At 43.4% G+C, this 20,200-nt stretch overlaps 1 protein-coding gene across 1 annotated transcript in view; it reads left to right on the forward strand.

Moving 5' to 3' along the window:
• OTUD4 (OTU deubiquitinase 4) overlaps positions 1-20,200 on the forward strand; it is a 246,343-nt gene that overhangs the window by 154,518 nt on the left and 71,625 nt on the right. The window contains 2 exon segments of the mRNA XM_030191676.1: positions 903-1,014; positions 3,960-4,012. Coding sequence (XP_030047536.1) covers positions 903-1,014; positions 3,960-4,012 — 165 coding nt within the window.

The raw sequence follows: 20,200 nt of genomic DNA on the forward strand, positions 1-20,200 counted from the left end.
ACAACAAAAAAATGGTGATTTCCTTTACCAGTAGAACTGACTTTTTTGTTCTTACAAGTCTGTTGTTGTGTTTTTTTTTTGTTTGTTTTTTTTTAATCCCATTCTTTCTCTAGTGATGGCAACAGGGAACCTCTTTCAGAGTGATCTAGGTAGGAACCAGTTACCTCACATCTTTCCATTCAGGGTCCCTTTTTCAATCTAGTGTGACGTCACAAGGTTCGTCACAGATGAATGGTATGATCTTTTCACTTCAGCTCCTCTACCTCAGAAGCTGGCAAAGCTGTATTTCTTCCCTGTGGATATTCAGTGCTAAAACATAGGTCTAATTATTAATGGACTTGTGACTGCCATGGCTTTGACATCTCTTGGTTTCTATGTGCATGTTGTATCAGCTAAAGTCTTAAGTTGATTAGAGTACAAAGTAGCTTTGCCTCCAAGGCATATATGTGCAAATATTTCAAAAATGTCTTCTCCATTAAGTTTTGTATGCTTTCCAACTAATCATATTTCACTGGTTTTCTTTTGCTGGTTAGTCCTGGGGTAGACAATGCCTTTTGGTCCCTCCTGCCATATGCTAGCTAGTTGTCCATAAGAATTTGGCTCTAAGAAACAAGCAAGGGATGCCAAATTGGGAAGGAAAAATAGGAAAAGCACGCAAGTGGCTACATTTCCTACTTGCATCCTCCATATCTTAAGCCCTTTTCTGGTGTCCATTTTGGATTGCTTGTTCAGGTTTGGCCCAAGCTAAATGTGGGATGATGCTACATTACTGGATTTTACATGAAAGTATCAGAAACCATAACCAGTATTCAGTTTTTAGTTGCTGAAGAACTTGCAGCAAGAATGTGAAACAAAATCTGTGATGCAAAACACTAAATTGGTTCTGGTTTTCTGTTTGTTAGAGCCAAGCTGCCTGTCAGGTAGCCACGCAGACCGGTGAATGCAACCACAGAAAGCCTGTGGAGAAGAGGAGCACCCGCCAAAAATTGAATGTAGAGGAGCGAAAGAATAAAGGTACAGTACATTGCTGTCTTCAGGCTTCATTAGGCAGTGGTAGCTGGTGGTTGGTGCTAGTCTTAATGATATATACATTTATTTCATTTCCTTTGCTTAATCTCAAAAAGCCTGCAACATTCATTAAACTAGTATGCCATGTCAGATTTCTCACATTGGAAAAGTCTGCTCTTTCCTCTTCCTTGTTGCCCGTGTTCACCTGAGCTGTATTACTAATACTTCAACTGTGGCCGAAAAATTCCCCTTTGATACTTTACTTTGGTAGCTATATGTCTAAATTATATTTTGTTAAAACTGTGAAATGACAATTTCCTAAATCCTAGTATTCAATTTACTTCCTGCCTTCCAAAGTACTTCCTAGTTCTGAGGAATAAACACACAAATTTTCCTAAAACCTCCTATTTGTCATCTCTGCATTGAGTAGCCTGCAAGCTCTACAGAGTAGGGGTGCTCTTGCTTGCGCTTGTACAGCATTATACAGCGTTATGTTGATCTGTAGAAGTGATTGGTAGCAATAATTGCCTCTGTTGGACAAGTGCTCATATTGTTTACCCACTGAGCTGCCTTGTGAAAATTCTTAGATTAGGGAAGAAAGAGCTGCATACATTGTTTGAGCTAGCTGTCCCTCCCTGGATTAACTTAACTAGTGAACCAAGCTGGCCTTTTCATGGGCTAGCAGCTCATAGATTTTTAAAAATATTTGTATTAAAATTTTCAAAAATAACTGGAATAAAAAAAACACATTAAACCAAAACCCCAATACAGTATAGCACTATACTACAAGGAAAACAGATCTTGGAGAACTTACTGTTGTGTCTGAGGTCAAAAACATAGTTGACTAAATATGAAAACTTTAATGTCCACCTAAAAAAGAAATAGTAACTGAGAAGATCCTAGAGACAGGTTGAGCCACTAAAGAAGAAAAACAGCTCATAGATTTAAGTGTTCTCCCCTGTCTAGAGGTTCCATTTCTCTGTATTAATCTATTTCACAAATGTTTAAAACTGGTGCTGCTACACTGGTAGTTTACATTTCAGCATATCAGGTTATTCAGCAGTTTACATACTAGCCACTTAACTATTTTATTCATCTTTGGACTTGCAGTTCATTATCCTCTGTCTTTATAGATAGTGAAAGCAACATAATGGTTTAAGTTTAAAGAAACCCTGTAAGTTAAAGGTAAAAACTGAGAGGCCTATATTACAAATGTTTGTCTGGCTAACTTTAGTTTTCTTCTCACCCCCTTCTTCCTGGATAATTTTTTGGGCAAAACTTACCTGGTGTAAATAAAGACAGCACTAGGAACGTTCTTAGGGTTCAGTTTTCAGTAGTGGTTACTGAAGTTTGGTAACTCAAGATGGCTTAAATATGCAAAAGGTTAACTAACATTGCACCACACTAAACTCCAACTTATATATGCAAATATCTCTTTATTATAAATACTTGTGCCTTATACCAGCTATTAACTTTAAACATTAAAACACTCATTCATCACCTTTCAACCACCACTCACCCTATGTACTAGTTATCTAAAATGTCTTTAGAAATTTAAATATCAAACCATTATACATGAAAAAAATTCTGCTTCATCACGTTAGTGAGGCAGACAGTTCATAGCACTCAATAATGTCCACTGCTGTAATGTGCTGTATAACGACATCCACTGTGTGACATTTTGTTAGTTAGCTTTCAGCAACTGATTACGTCGGCCCTCCTTAACTTATGGGAACTGTTGCACACAGGAATTGTCAGTACTGCTGTTTTCATTGTATAGGTTTCACTAGTATCGGGTGAATGGACAAGCCCTCCACAGGGAAGTTACAAACAACTTGGGGAATCAGCTGCTGAAAATTAACTAACAATAGGTCACACAGTGGATGTCGTTATACAGCACATTACAGCAGTGGACATTATTGAGTGCTATGAACTGTCTGCCTCACTAATGTGATGAAGCAGAATTTTTTTCATGTATAATGGTTTGATATTTAAATTTCTAAAGACATTTTAGATAACTAGTACAAAGTAACTTATTTATCATGGTGGAATTCTGTGTGTATTTTAGCTAAATATGAATATGCTGCGGCTGAAAAACATAACTCACTTGTTAAGTACAACAAAATATGGTCTCCTTTACTAAACTCACTACGTAATAACCTTTGTCAGAATTGGAATTATGTATTACTCCTGTGACTTATGATTATGATCTGTTATCGAAATAATCCCGGACTTGCCCTAACTTGAACATGTATGCTGATGCTTGTTACTGTTAACTTGTTAAGCTGGCTAATTGCTTTATTTTAGCCATTTGTTATCATTTATAAAACACAATAAAAATATTGGAACTAGATAACTAGTACATAGGGTGAGTGGTGGTTGAAAGGTGATGAATGAGTGTTTTAATGTTTAAAGTTAATAGCTGGTATAAGGCACAAGTATTTATAATAAAGAGATATTTGCATATATAAGTTGGAGTTTAGTGTGGTGCAATGTTGTTTATATACTCTAACTGAATTGGTTTTTTCCCCCCTTTTTTGTAAGATCAAAAGGTTAACTAGACAACTGAGCGGATTTCAGAGGGAAATGGGACTTGATGGTACTGCCTTTCTGTGGTTTTTGCAACTACATTAAAAGCGGTTTACATAGTATATACAGGTACTTATATGGAGGGTTAAGTGACTTGCCCAGAGTCACAAGGAGCTGCAGTGGGACTCAAACCCAGTTCCCCAGGATCAAAGTCCGCTGCACTAACCACTAGGCTACTCCTCCACTTGAACTGAATACCTGGATAAAAATTAACTTTTTCCCATTCTGGCTGCCTGAATACGAATAGAAAAACAATGCATCAGTTTACAGAATACTCTGATTCAGTTATGATTGTTGAATTGAATTGGTGGAATTTTGGGGGTTTGTGGTATCATTGGTGTGTGTGTATGTGTTTTTCATAGATCTGAGCTCAAAATCGGTCCAGTCAGATCAGAGCATTGAATCGAGCACTGAGGTAAGTTCTGCCTTGCCTCTTCCTATCTACTGGCTTTCTTATTTTGAGAGCCTGAGAAATTGCTAAGGGTGCCAAAGACAACTACCTCCAGCATGACCAAGAAGAAGGTGGTGAGGTCTGGGACCATTCCCCCCTCCCCCAGCTTGAGAATGGAATGGAGAGTGTACCAAAGTGTGCTAGTGTATGAGATGCCGGTTGGAGATGGGGAGACCAGGTGTTGGGGTATGAGATGCTTTGACTGGCAATATAGCTGTTAGAGGTTTTCTACAGTATGTGGGTAATTTTATAATTTTATGTGGCCATATCCATGCATAGAAGTACAGGCAAGCTTCTCCATTCCTACAAGCATTTCAGGGTTAAAAGATGAAACGAGTTTGGAGTTGCAATGTATGCATGTATTCTATAAAATGTGTATACATACAGAATATGCACTAGTTTATACCTTCAGAGCAGGTGTAAATTTTGTGTAAGAACATATGTGCGCAGCCGAGGTTCATTGAGCCTGTTTTATAAAGGCACAAAGGCACCTATGTTGCCTTTACAAAATTAACTGACATCCTTTTTCAACTTTCACATAGGCGTCCTTTTATAAAATTACTTCTCACATGTTGCATGTTTTTCCAAGAGTAGATAGAGTAGTTGAAGTAGGAGTTTGCAGTGGAAGGCCTTGAAACTTAAATAGAATGAGATTTGATGTAATAAATATTGCAGTATGTCCTTTTTGAACCTCACAGCAGCATTTGTCTCAAGGTCTTTTTTAAAGACCTAGGGCTCCTTTTACTAAGCGGCGGTAAGCCACTCACTAACAGGAAATACTGCCGGGCTACCACAGCAGCCCCGGCAGTACTTCCCACCTCTAGCACGCCGTCATTTCCAGCACTACAAAAATTGATTTACCTGGCGGTAATGGCGCTGCCCGGTTACCACTGGGTGTTTAACGCAGGAGCCCTTAACCGGCACCTCAATGTGTGGCAGTAAGGGCTCCCCCTGAAATGGCCACATGGCAAGTGCTTTACTTGCTGCACAGCCATTTGAGACTTCCCTTTTACCAGCTGCGGTAAAAGGGGGCCTCGGCACACGTGTAAAATATGTTCCGACACCAGCGTTGGCCCCCTTTTGCTGCAGCTTGGTAAAAGGGGCCCCAAGATACTAGAGCCTTTTGGCTAATTAAATTATTGACTTTGAAACATTATCATTCTATTACAAGACTCCTGAGGCAGGCCTATTTGGCTGAAACACGGTGTTCGCATTGGACCATGCCCTGACGCAGCTTTGTGAAACATGACTCATTTTGGAGGTCCTAGGCAATTAAAGAAGTTATGTTTGAGAGACGAATATAAAAATTCAAGATAAGCAATATTTCCGATATTAAAGTGAGTTTGATAATAAAGTGCAGATTTGAGCGTTTTTTGAATCAATAAATCATATAGGTACACCAAAATGTTTACTGAGGGAACTGAAGGAATGCTAGACTTCTGTGTAGCTTATACAGTGATACCTTTGACAAACCTATGTATGCTTAATTGTTTGTTTAAAACTTGGTATACCACCTTTCATCTAAAATCAAAATGAAGGTGAACGTATGTGTGTCTGTGTGTGAGAGAGGGGGGGTGCGAGATACAGCTAGTGGAACAGATGTTTTTTTTTTTAAGTGAACACCAATTACAAAAGCATCTTTCAAAGCACTGGTCTGCCACTGCGATCGCCAGTGACTAATAGGTGACATTGAGGGGCATAATCGAACAGAAACACCTATCTCCATGGGCGTTTATCTCCGAGAATGGGTCCGTGAAGGGGAGGGCCGAAGCGTATTTTCGAAAAAAATGGACGTTTTTGAACTGGGCGTTTGGTTTTTTTTTAGCGATAATGGAAACTAAAAACGCCCAGCTCAAAAACATCCTAATCCGAGCCATTTTGTCGTTGGAGGGGCCAGGATTCGTAGTACACTGGCTCCCCTGATATGCCAGGACACCAACTGGGCACCCTAGGTCAGTGCGGTGAACTTCAGAAAAAGCTCCCACATGCATAGCTCCCTTACCACGGGTGCTGAGCTCCCAACCCCCCTCCCCCAAAACCCACTACCCACAAATGTACAACACTACCATAGCTCTTATGGGTGAAGGGGGCACCTACATGTGGGTACAGTGGGTTTTGGAGGCCTTCCATTTACCAGCACAAGTGTTACAGGTGGGGGGGGGATGGGCCTGGGGCCACCTGGCTGAAGTGCACTGCGGTACCCACTAAAAGTGCTCCAGGGACCTGCATACACGCAGGCCTCTAGGACTTGTTGCTGCTGTATAACATTGGCACACCAGTTGCCACCTGAAGACTAATCTCTCCGAAAACGTCCTTTATTGGAATAACCGCGTTTACTCACAGTTAACTGCAGATCAGAGGTTGTGCCCCACTGGCAACGAGTCTCCCTGGTACTGAGATTAGCAGTAGGTCAGAGCTGGCAGAATGCTGTACAATGCCCTCTTTCAGCCACATTCAAGGTAAGAACTAAGTTCTCTAACGTGGCTAACACAGGAAAGGGAACTAAAACTGGCTTACAAAAATGGCCACTACCGCATGGACTACAACAGGAAACACAACAGGGCACACTCTGACCCAGTAGGCAGGGGGAAAAGCACCATGGGAGAAGAGCCTACCAACTACCAATATCGTGAGACTGTAACACAATCTAATGAAATCACGGAGCCCAATACCCTACACCCACCACAATGCAATGCTGATGTGACCCTGTAGTGCACCCGAGAGCCACATCTGACCCAGGTAAAGACTGTCACAGGATCGAACACATTCTGCTGTCATGGAGGTGGGTACGGCATTTGAGGCTGGCATACAGGCTGGAAAAACAGTTTTTAAAGTGGGTTTTTTTTTGGTGGGAGGGGTTTACTGACCACTGGGGGAGTCCGGGGAGGTCATCCCCGATTCTCTCCAGGGGTTATCTGGGCAGTTGGGGCACTTTTTTGGGACTTGTTCATGAAAAAAAAGGGTCCAAAAAAAGTGACCCAAAATCGCGGCAAAAACGCCTTTTTTTTTTTCGATTATCAGCTAAAGACGCCCATCTCTCGGCTGATAACCACACCCCAGTCCCGCCTTCACCACGCCTCCAACACGCCCCCGTCAACTTTATTAGTTTCCGCGACGGAGTGCAGTTGAAGCCGCCCAAAATTGGCTTTCGATTATACCGATTTGGGCGCCTTTGCGAGAAAAACGCCCATCTCCCGATTTGGGTTGAAATATAGGCATTTTTCTCTTTCGAAAATAAGCAGGATTGTTTCCTCCAAACCAGTCTAGACACATGGATTTATGCTCTTCTACCAGCAGATGGAGACAGAAGGTTTGCTGATGTCTCCCCCTAAGGGTTCTGTGCAGTCCTCAACTCCTTGGTATTTCTCTCTCTCTCTCCAGTAGACCTGTGCATTCTGAGGGAGGTTAGGAGGATTTGGGTCAGGAAAGTTTAGTGCTGGTTGATACATAGGGTCCCTGTCATTCTTGTTTTGTAGCTGAAGAGAGTCTTTCTGGTCTTCCATCTTCCCTCCAGCTCTTGAGGATGCCAGAAGGTCTCGAGGCAGTCCTGCTTCATAAAGTTTAAAAGAAGAAAAAAAAAAGACTGGCACAACACTTCAACGGAGGACTGACTGGGGAGAGTTAGACTACCGAAGCGAGGTCGGGCAGTGCAGCCAGGCCTGACATGCTGGGGCATACCAAGTGCAGCAAGCTCTGTGTGATCTGCAGACCACACACAGGGTAGGCACCAATTTGGGCTCTCGCTGCCATACATATTTGGAAGAATATAAGATTGTTTTATTTATAAAATCTTACAACAATGAAGAAGTGCACTTGTGGCCAGAGGGAAGCTCAGAGGTGCTTCAAGGTAGTGGAGACAGAGCAGTGGGGAAAGTTGCAACAGGCTCGGCGTTGACTGAAGAATGCTTTATATTGGTAGCAAAAGCCACCATTTTGTGGGACTGCAGGTCAGATCATCAGGGAGCATACAGGCCATTGCTGCTTAGAGGTGTGTTCTCTCCCCCAGAAATGTTTTCCCCAGAACTTTTTAATGCACCAGGCCTACTTCCTTAGGCTTAGTGGAGATAAGTAGTGGAGTGCCTCAGGGGTCGGTGCTGGGGGCCGATTCTATATATTTGTGAGAGACTTTACTGAATATATTTGTGAGAGACATTACTGAATGATTGGAAAGAAGGAAAAGTTTGTTTTTTTTGCAGATGACACAAAGATAGCCAGTAGAGTGAATACCCTGGAGGGAGTAGAAACTATGAGAAGGGATCTCCAAACGTTAGAAGAATGGTCAAGGGTCTGGCAGTTATGCCAAAAAATGCAGAGTGATGCCAAAAGATATGTACCAGATAGGTCGGGGGAGATTGGAAAGCTTGGCTCAGGAGAGGGACCTTGGGGTGATGGTGTCTGAGGATCTGAAGGTGACAAAACAGTGCAACTAGGCAGTGGCCAGAAGGATGCTAGGCTGCTTAGAGAGGGGTACTAGAAGAAAGGAGGTGTTAATGCCCCTCTACAAGTCGTTGTGAGACCCCCAATTGGAGTATTGTGTTCAGTTTTGGAGGTCGTAACTCACTAAGCATGTAAGAAGACTTGAAACAGTTCAAAGAAAAGCAATGAAAATGGTATGGGATTTGTGTTGCAAGACGTACGAGGAGGGACTTACTGACCTGAATGTGTATACCCTGGAGGAAAAGAGAAACAAGGGTGATATGATACAGACGTTCAAATATTTGAAAGGTATTAATCTGCAAATAAACCTTTTTCAGAGACGGGAAGGTGGTAGAACTAGAGGACATGAATTGAGGTTGAAAGGGTCAGACTGAGGAATAATGTCAGGAAGTATTTTTTCTTGGAGGGGGTGGAAGATACCTGGAATGCCCTCCCATGGGAGGTGATGGAGATCAAAACAGTAACAGAATTCGAAAATGTGTGGAATAAACACAAAGGAATCTGAAATTTGTTTTTAGTGGAGTCTGTTCTTACATGGCCCCCTCTGACAACCTAGTATCAGTGAGGGCTGTAATTATGTGGGAATTATTTCTCTGATATATCTACTTACCATAAGAAATATACAATTTGGAAATATGGGGCAAATAGGGTTTCTACCTCCTTACACCCACCCCAGATACAATGGACCAGCCACCTCCAAGATATGGGGTGACAGAAAAGACAGAGGCTATTTTCCTTCCAAAGGGATAGTCTTTATTCCAACATAGATGATAACAAAGCAATTAGATGATTGGGCAATAAAACAATTAGACAAAGTAATTGGGCAGGGTGATCAGACAAAGTCATCAGGCAAGGTAATCAGAAAGAGTAACCAGGTAAGGTAAATAGGGAATTAGGTAAAGTAGTTAAGGAATTAGGTAGGGAATTAGACAGAGCAATTAGAGTAACAAATAGCAAAGGAATCAGGCAGTAGCAATTCGTTATGAGGGGGAGAGAGAGACCATCGTGATAGAGTCACTCGGTTGGCAATCTCACCCCTCTAACTGCGTTACCCCGTCTGCAAAGAATTTAAGTACAAGACCTATTATGGATCTAACTTCTTCCTGGGCAGCCAACTCTGGAATGCTCTCTCCCCAGATCTATCTGATCAATCTGCGACTACCTACCCTTCCGGAAAGCACTAAAAACCCATTTATTCAAGCAAGCCTATCCAAACGATCCAGATTAATCTTGTGAACCATCTATCTAACACATACCCTCATGATAACGACATTGACCCAGACCACATCTCCCACCTTACTCCCCTTTCCATTGCCTATTTCTACTACTACTACTATTTAGCATTTCTATAGCGCTACAAGGCGTACGCAGCGCTGCACAAACATAGAAGAAAGACAGTCCCTGCTCAAAGAGCTTACAATCTAATAGACAAAAAAATAAAGTAATCAAATCAATTAATGTGTACAGGAAGGAGGAGAGGAGGGTAGGTAGAGGCGAGTGGTTACAAGTGGTTACGAGTCAAAAGCAATGTTAAAGAGGTGGGCTTTCAGTCTAGATTTAAAGGTGGCCAATGATGGGGCAAGACGTAGGGGCTCAGGAAGTTTATTCCAGGCGTAGGGTGCAGTGAGACAGAAGGCGCGAAGTCTGGAGTTGGCAGTAGTGGAGAAGGGAACAGATAAGAAGGATTTATCCATGGAGCGGAGTGCACGGGAAGGGGTGTAGGGAAGGACGAGTGTGGAGAGATACTGGGGAGCAGCAGAGTGAGTACATTTATAGGTTAGTAGAAGAAGTTTGAACAGGATGCGAAAACGGATAGGGAGCCAGTGAAGCGACTTGAGGAGAGGGGTAGTATGAGTAAAGCGACCCTGGCGGAAGACGAGACGGGCAGCAGAGTTTTGAACCGATTGGAGAGGGGAGAGGTGACTAAGTGGGAGGCCAGCAAGAAGCAGATTGCAGTAGTCTAAACGAGAGGTGACAAGGGTGTGGATGAGGGTTTTGGTAGAGTGCTCGAAACTGTCTAACTACTTTCTGCTGAATCCAAAGCTGCAGCCGAAACCTACCGCCTGGTTTCGACCGAAACTGAAAACTAAAGTTTGGTTGTAAGAATGTGAACCGATGAGGCCTATTGGGGATTGTAGGAGCTTGTAGTTGGCAGCCCTCTGCCAAACCCACAGGAAATTACCTCTAGTCCCAGGAACTGCAAGCACAGGCTGACAACTGGGCGAGTCATTTTAACAAAGACTTCTCAACAAGTCTGGCACATTTAGGTTCCCAAGTCAATGCAGATGTAGTTAAATATCCTCTTGATCCAGGACCTTTTTGAGAATGTGTGAAAAAAAATCATGATTACCAGCTTATGCTTACCCAAGTTGTGCACAAGTAACAAGAAAAAGCAGTATTCAGATGTTTCCCATTTTGTATTAATTAAAGGACAAGCATGATGTGGATTCTTACTAGAGTAAAGGAGTGCAGACACTGATCTATACTGCGGACATTATACTACTACTACTAAAGCGCTACCTGCCTGATGCACAGTCCAGAATAAAAAAGCACATTGATATTACTGAATGTGAGGACGATATGCTCTGAAAAATTACAATCAAGAGCAAAACATTTCTTAAATTGTTTTCAAGCACAAGTACTGGTCAGCTTATAGAGCTAGTAAGGAAATGATATTACAATGAAATGAAGTTTATATATTTGAAAATAATCACTTCAAATTTCTCTATCATAAAATCTAGCTTCTGCACACCAGAAGTTTGATTTAAAATGCTGCATCTTCATCATACCCAACAGAGCCTGAAAATTCTTCAGAATCACCCAAGTAGTATCCAAGCCAGGGAAAGAAAAAAAAAAAATATATATATATATACACACACACACACAAAATTTAATTAACAAAAGACCATATTTTACCTCCAAGCAAAATAGCCTCTGCACACAAGGACCTTAGTTAATGAAAACAAACCAAAAGCCACAGTGCTTCTATAGTGGCTGAGTTTGCACTACATTTGCAATGACAGCTGATGTGATATCTCCATAGAGAGGCTAATTTCTAAGGAGCTGCTTATCCCAAATTTACGGACTGAAATTTGATATATGTGGAGCAATCTATTTACCATATAAACAGCAATGCAAGGTCATAACTCACACACTCTCTCTAATAATATATCTTGCTTTCAAGTGACACTTAATACCAAGCACAGGGTAAATTCTCAATAATTAGTCACAATGAGGGGCATAATCGAACGCGAACGCCCATCTCCATGGGCGACTATTTCCGAAAACAGGTACGTGAAGGGGCGGACCAGACCATATTTTCGAAGAAAATGGGCGTCCATTTTCGGTTCGAAAATACGGTTTGTACAGACCAAATGTGGCATGGATTTAGTCGTTTGTGAGCTGGGCGTTTGTTTTTTTTAGTGATAATTGAAACTAAAAACGCCCAGCTCACAAACGTCCTAATCCAAGCTATTTGGTCGTGGGAGGGGCCAGGATTCGTAGTACACTGGCCCCCCGACATGCCAGGACACCAACTAGGCACCCTAGAGGTCAGTGCGGTGGACTTCAGAAACTGCTCCCACATGCAGAGCTCCCTTACCACGGGTGCAGAGCCCCCAACCCCCCTCCCCCAAAACCCACTACCCACAAATGTACAACACTACCATAGCTCTTAGGGGTGAAGGGGGCACCTACATGTGGGTACAGTGGGTTTTGGAGGGCTCCCATTTACCAGCACAAGTGTTACAGGTGGGAGGGGGATGAGCCTGGGTCTACCTGCCTGAAGTGCACTGCGGTACCCACTAAAACTGCTCCAGGGACAGGACTTGTTGCTGGTGTATAACCTTGGCACAGCAGTTCACACCTGAAGACTAATCTCACTGAAAATGTCCTTTATTTGAATAAGCACCTTTACTCACAGTTAACTGCAGATCAGAGGTTGTGCCCCACTGGCAATGAGTCTCCCTGGTACTGAGATTAGCAGTAGGTCAGAGCTGGCAGAATGCAGTACAATGCCCTCTTTCAGCAACATTCAAGGTAAGAACTAGGTTCTGTAATGTGGCTAACACATGAAAGGGATCTAAAACTGGCTTACAAAAATGGCCACTACCTCATGGATACTGGAAACAAAACAGGGCACACTATGACCCAGTAGGCAGGGGGAAAAGCACCATGGGAGTAGAGCCTACCACCTACCAACATCGTGAGCATTTAACACAAGCTAGTGGAGTCACGGAGCCCAATACCCTACACCCACCACAATGCATTGCTGATTTGACTCTGCAGTGCACATAACAGAAAAGGTGTCACACTCACCCGAGAGCCACATCAGAACCAGGGAAAGGCTGTCACAGGATACAACACATTCTGCTGTCATGGAGGTGGGTACGGCATTTGAGGCTGGCAAAAAAGGTTTTCAAGTGGGTTCGTTTTGGTGGGAGGGGGTTAGTGACCACTGGGGGAGTCCGGGGAGGTCATCCCCGATTCCCTCCGGTGGTCATCTGGGCAGTTGGGCCACTTTTTGGGGACTTGTTCGTGAAAAAACAGGGTCCAAAAAAAAGTGACCCAAATTCGCGCTAAGAACTCCTTTCTTTTTTCGATTATCAGCCAAGGACGCCCATCTCTCCTTCACCACGCCTCCAACACGCCCCTGTCAACTTTGGTCATTTCCGCGACAGATTGCAGTTGAAGCTGCCCTAAATCTGCTTTCGATTATACCGATTTGGGCACCCACGGGAGAAAGACGCCTATCTCCAAATTTGGTTCGAAATATGGGCGTCTTTCTGTTTCGAAAATGAGCTGGAATATATAAAAATATCAATACTGCTTGACTAATACACTATATTTTTTTCTTTCCTTAAATACACTGCAAACACATTACTGGGTGCATTAAAATTTACAATCTTTATTATGAAATCAATCTAATCTAACAATAAAACACTCTCTATCAGATGCTCTCACAATATCCTCTCCACATGACACATTCTGCAAATACCCTTCTTCAGTACTAATTGTCAAAACAGCTGTAGCACACAGATGTTCCAAATTGATGACCCGTTTCAACATACAGTTCCCAATGTTCTCCTTCCCTCAAATCAGGGACATTACGTGTTGTTGAACAATATATTTCTTTTAACTTGCTTTCAAATTATTGATAGTTTCTGAAGAGGACCCATTAATCCTTGAAGAAAAAACTGTGGAATGTTTGACATCTGTTCCATCAAATCATGCTTTTAACTCCTAACCCTTATTCACTTTGTTCAGAACCCTTATTTTATCATCCTCACTTTAATATTCCCTTATCGCTTGTTTGTTTTATTTTTATTTTATTTTTGTTACATTTGTACCCCGTGCTTTCCCACTCATGGCAGGCTCAATGAGGCAGGCGATGGAGGGTTAAGTGACTTGCCCAGAGTCACAAGGAGCTGCCTGAAGTGGGAATTGAACTCAGTTCCTCAGTTCCCCAGGACCAAAGTCCACCACCCTAACCACTAGGCCACTCCTGTCTGTCCTAATTAGATTGTAAGCTTTGTCGAGCAGGGACTGTCTCTTCATGTTCAAGTGTACAGCGCTGCGTATGTCTAGTAGCGCTTTAGAAATGATAAGTAGTAGTAATCTTCTGGTCCCATGAACCTTTTTTTGGTCCTAACACTGGCCGTGTTTCTTTTATAACTTCATCAGGAGACCTTATCTGACCTCTAAACTCCGTCAGGTATTCCGTGTGGAGCTCTACAGCATCCGGTACTTCAACACTGGCCTGGTTTCTTTTATAACTTCATCAGGAGACCTTATACAATACATAATACACACTATTACAGCCATACTTTCACCCTCACATTAAAATCTAATGAACTGCTAAACCTTATTCCCATACCTTATCCGACCTCTAAACTCCGTCAGGTATACCGTGTGGAGCTGTACAGCATCCGGTACTTCTATCTCATTTTCTGTTGTACATGAATGGGTGTCTGATTACCTCCTTCCTTTATATAGCAATTAAAAGTGACCAATCAAGATCTTTATTTAATCCGCAGGGCTCTACTGTGTTCCAGTTGTTTATTAGCTTTTGTTCTTTCTGTATTAGTTGTCTTTCTGCATTGCTCCTCCCACTCGCAATTTGAAAAAGTACTACAAACTGCAGATCCAAGATAGAATGATGACTAATATAAAAATTTGCTCCTGCAACGTTCCAGTGTCTCTGCCTGCGTTCGTAATTATCTCCTGACGTCAGCCAGCCTCCAGCGTTCCATTCCCCCTCACTGCCCCGCCCTCGTGTCAAAACGTAATGACGTCAGAGAAGGGAACAGTGAGAGGGCGGAACAGTGAGAGGGAAGGGTCATACGGCGCACACCAACTATTTCAAAAATCAACGAGCAAAAAAAAACTGGCACCCGAGTGGATTTCATGTATTCAACGAAGAAGCGCAGCAACATTGTAAGCCCTCAAGTCAGGCAAGCTGTCTCCCTCTCCCCCAACCCTATTATGAGTTAATAAAAGAAATTCTGGGTCGTTTAGTGTGCCAGATGAAGCAACCAATGATACTGCAGAACATGTTATCTTCTTGCTTGTGTACCCAGAGCAGGAGCATCTGCAAGGGGTATAACAGTTTAGGCAACATAACCATCTTAACTAATGCTACGTGACCCAGAAATTTTACTGGAACATCTTTCCAACAAGTCAAAGCTGTTTTATTAATTCTAGTTTCTCAAATTACATTTTTCTTATAAACCCAAGCCTGATTCGCACTGAGATACACTCCAAGGTATTTTATACCCACTCCAGCCCATGACGGAGAAAAATTTGGTAACGTGGTACAAGCACAGGGGTTGTTTATAGGTAAGGCCTCCAATTTCCCAAAGTTTGTACTAAGGTCAGAAAACGCCCCAAAATCTCGAATAATATTCTAGACTAGATGACGCATTATCAAGCAATAAAAGCATGTCATCTGCAAGTAAATTTATACGTTATTCTTGCCCCCCCCCCCCCCCCCCCCCGTAGAAACGCCCTTCAAAGCAGGGTCTTGTCGGATCTGTGCAGCTAGGGGCTTTTATGTTCAATATTTTTTTATTGATGATATTCAACTGAAAAATACATTCTGTGTTCAACAAAAACATTCGTGCTAATATCAGAACTTTCCTTGAAGAGACAACAATTCTAACTTCCATCATCAAAGACTTTTTTATGTTTTATAACAAACTACTCCCTATCTCCCCCCCCCCCCCGCCCCAATGTCACCCCCCCCCACATCCTGTTTATGTAACCCATTCCCGCGATGCTCTTCACCCTGTGCGCCCCCAAGGGAGCCGATTCATTACTTGACTACGTGCTCTGGGTGATAAAATATGTAAGTATTGTGACCAGATTGCCAAGAATTTTCTCTGTCTCTTGGGTGTGAGGCTCGCCCCTCTTGCTTCAAATAACATTAATTGATGCATTTTATTCCTCCAGTACCAATAGGAGGGGGCCTCCTCCGTTGTCCAATGGTTAAGAATGCATTTTTTCCCCACTATGCAGGACTTGCTAAGAAACATTCTTTCCCCTTGCGTGCCTGGTCCCCAGCGGCTAATGATAGTGAACATCATTTTTTCAAAAGTGAGGGTAACCGGGAATCCCAAAACCCTACTCAGAAATCGGGCTATGGTTTTCCAGAAGGCTTGGATAGCTCTACACTGCCATACGCAGTGCATAAATGTTGCACCTGTCTGTGTACATTTTTGGCAATTATCAGTTTCTACGACTCCTGCATGGTATGCTTGCCCCTGGGAGAAGTATGCTCTATGTACTGTTCTAAAGTGACACTCCTGGAGCTCTGCGCTGTGTATGATCTGTGAGACCCCTACTAGTGCCTTTCTTATAAGGGATTCCGATATTGGTTTCAGCGCCTCTTGACTCCATCGCATTGCCACCTCCTGTACCCATCTCTCAGGTTGCCCTTTCCCCAATTCCTTGTGGAACCAGGACACCGAGATTTGTCCAGCTGCATCACCTTCTAAAAATTTCCTCAATTCCCCCCCAAAATCCAAAGAAAGACTCTCCTGTCTATGGCTTTTCACATAATGAGCCACTTGATAATATGCCAGAATCGCCATTGGCCCCCCCTGTGTGATTTGCAGGAACTCAGTTGCTGCCATTAATGTTCCATCTGTTTGTATAAAGTTCTCTAACAATGTTATGCCCTTATCCTTTAGCTGATTGAATATTACATTGTCCCTGCCGGGCGGAAAGTCATCATTTCCCTGCAATGGCAAAAATATACTTGTAGTCGGATCTTGTCCCCACTTCCTCAACAAGTCCCTCCACCCAGACCTCAAAGGCTCTATTAGCAGGCTATTTCGGACCCCCCCCCGGGAGTTTTTTCTTGTTTGCATGTAACAAATAGTTCAAGTGCCCTGGGTAAAAGTACGCCCTCTCCATTACAACGTCCGTATAATTATTGGTACCCAGGATCCAGTCCCGTAAATGTCGTAGCAAACAGGCTTGGTTGTACTCCCGCATGTCAGGTAGCCCCAACCCCCCCTCTCTCTGAGCCCCCACCAGATGTCGCCATCTCATCTTTGGCTTTTTGCCTGCCCAACAAAAAGTTACCACTAACCTCCTCAGCGCTACTAAATCTTTCCTCAACAGTCTTATCGGGAGGGCCTGCATGATGTACAGCCATCGAGGAAATATTATCATACGATATATATGTATTCTGCCTAGTAGCGATAAAGGGAGAGCGGACCACCGTGTGAGTTGAGCTTTTGTTTGTTGTAATAATTGCGTGATATTAAGTTCATATATTTTGCCCAAATCCATTGATAATTGAGTTCCCAGGTATCTGAATGACCTATGCGCCCAGCGTATAGGAAAACTCTCATCCCATTCTCTTTGGAGCTCCTCCGTGCTAGCTAACGCTTCTGACTTTGTTAGGTTTAACCTGAAGCCAGAATAATCTCCATATTCTTCTAAACTCTCCATGAGGTATGGTAATGACCTGCGTGGTTCTGTCAGCAACACCAGCAGATCATCTGCAAAGGCTGCAGTCTTAAAGTGTACCTCTCTGATTTTAACTCCCTGGATATCAGCGTTATCCTGTATCTCTCTCAGCAGGGGATCCAGTGCAAGAATGAACAGCATTGGCGACAGGGGGCATCCCTGTCTCGTTCCTCTCTGTATCGGGAACCACTCTGATTGCACTCCATTAGCGTATACCTGCGCTGAGGGTTCTGTATACAGCACTTTTATTGCCTGCGCAAAGGATCCCGTAATGCCATAGGCCTGCAATACATTAAAGAGGTAACTCCATTCGACTCTATCGAATGCCTTCTCGGCATCGAAGCTTATTAGCAACGCTGGAGTCCGCTCTGTTTTCACCTTTTCAAGTGCGGCCCAGATACGCCGCATATTTTTAGCTATTACTCTACCGCAGGTAAATCCCACCTGTGGCTCCATTATCAATGAGGGAAGGAATCTAGATAGCCTGTTTGCCAGTATCTTAGCTAGGAATTTAGTTTCAACATTTAGTAGAGATATAGGTCTATATGATTCAGGGCAGTCTACCGGTTTGCCTGGTTTCGGTAAGACACTTATCCGAGCTCTATTAAGGTGTACCGGCAGGTGCCCATCGGCAAGAGCCGCATTTAGCGCTCTGGCAAGTGTCCCCCCAATTTCTCCACCTAGAATTTTGTAGAACTCGGCCCTCATGCCATCTGGCCCTGGTGCCTTACCTAGTTTGCCCTGCTTGATCACCCATTCCACTTCTTCCACAGCAATCGGAGCATTTAGCACATCCAAGTCAGCCGTTAGTACCTGCGGTAACCCTATACTGTCTAGATAGGCGGTACTGGGTGTCACTAGATCTGCCTGTGGCGTGTATAGCTGTTTAAAATAAGCTGTCAGTATTGCATTTATCTTTTCATCTGTATGTACTCGCTCCCCTTTCTCATCTACCATTGTGAGGATTTTCCTCGCTGTCAGTCTTCTATTAGCTAATCTGGCCAGCAGTCTCCCACTTTTGTTAGCAAATCTATATAGCTGGTATCTATAGTATGCATTCGATTTCTGCGCTCTATCTTGCAATAGTTCATTTAGGGACTGCTGGGCCTCTAATAACTGTTTCCTCGTGTTCATCGAGTGTTCCCTTCCATATTGTTTCCTTAAGTGTGTCGTCCATTTTTCCAGCCGAAGAACCTCCCTATCTCTAATCTTCTTTTTTTGAGCAACATATGATATGATTTCTCCCCGGAGGACAGCTTTTGCCGTTTCCCAAAGAAGAACAGGATCAGCCACGTGTTGCTCATTATTAGCCCTATAGTCTTGCCACTTCTCCACCAGAAAGGGGCCGAAGTGACTATCTCGATATAAGAAGGTTGGGAACTGCCATGATCCGGTTCTAGGGGCTCCCTCTCCCCACCTCATTTGCACTCTCACCCAGGCGTGGTCAGATATCATGATTGGGCCTATTTGAGCTTCCTCTACCTTAGTCAATATTTCCCGTGATAGGAAAATGTAATCTATCCTAGACAACGTTGAGTGAGCTCTGGAAATGTGTGTAAAATCTTTGTCTATAGGGTGGAGTGTTCTCCAGCCATCGACCATTTCCAATGTCTCGCAGAGTCTGGAAACCCCCCTCTCCCCTTTAGCCATTTCCCTCTCTGTTGGTTTGGACCTATCCAATTTTGGGTCTAATACCTCGTTCATGTCTCCTCCCATCAGAATTGGTATGTCCCCCAACGCATGTATCTGACGTATGAGTTGTGTGTAGAAATGTTTTTCATAAGTGTTGGGTGCATACACATTACATAGAAGCACTGCTTGTCTGTCTAACACCACTGAAGCCAGAACATATCTCCCTCGGGGGTCTACCACCACTTTCTTAACCTCAACCCCCAGGTCTTTCCTAATTAGTGTCACCACCCCTCCTTTCTTCCCCATTGCAGGAGCATCTACCCATTCTCCCACCCACCATCGTTTCAACTTGGAATGCTCTTCTCGTGATAGATGGGTTTCTTGGAGAAATGCTATCGAAACCCTCCGATCATTTAAGGCTTTCAAGATTTTCTGTCTTTTTATAGGGGAGTGTATACCTCCCACGTTCCATGTTATTACCTGGAGTGCGGTCATGTTATACCTATTATTCGCGAGCATTCCACTTTGAATCGCCAATTAACAGCTCTATTTCTATACCTGGAGAGTGTCCCAGCCTTCACTCTCCCGGCAGTCTCTCCTTCGGTATATTTTGCCATACAGTCTAACCCAGGTTCATGGTTTGGGATCAAATACGCTTTACATTTGTACAGGATGTTCCCCGTCTCCCCTTCCCCCCTCCCCCGCTTCCTTTCTTCCCTCCCACTATCCACCCTCCCATGCTCCCCCCCCCTCCCCGATCCCATCTCTACTCCTTCCCTTCTCCATTCCCATGCCTATAGGCATAACTTCCAGTTTAATAGCGGTTGGAGCGCCGCTTTCTAACTGTTAATGGTCTTAACCCCCACCCTCCTCCTTTATTCGAGTTCCCCCCCCCCCCCCAGTCTATGAGTCCACCTCACATGAGAGTCCCAGGCGTCTTCCATCCACTGCAGCTTAATTTCTACATCAATGTTCAGTCCGACTGCCTGGGCACTGGTCCAACCACCAATCCGTTCCACCTTCTGATGCCTTATAAATTGTCCATCAAATGTGCTGTTTTCTGTTATCGCCTTTTCTCCGCTGCGCCGTAATCTTTAATTAGCTTGT

This window comes from Microcaecilia unicolor, chromosome 2, assembly GCF_901765095.1.
Source record: "Microcaecilia unicolor chromosome 2, aMicUni1.1, whole genome shotgun sequence".
Taxonomy (NCBI): Eukaryota; Metazoa; Chordata; class Amphibia; order Gymnophiona; family Siphonopidae; genus Microcaecilia; species Microcaecilia unicolor.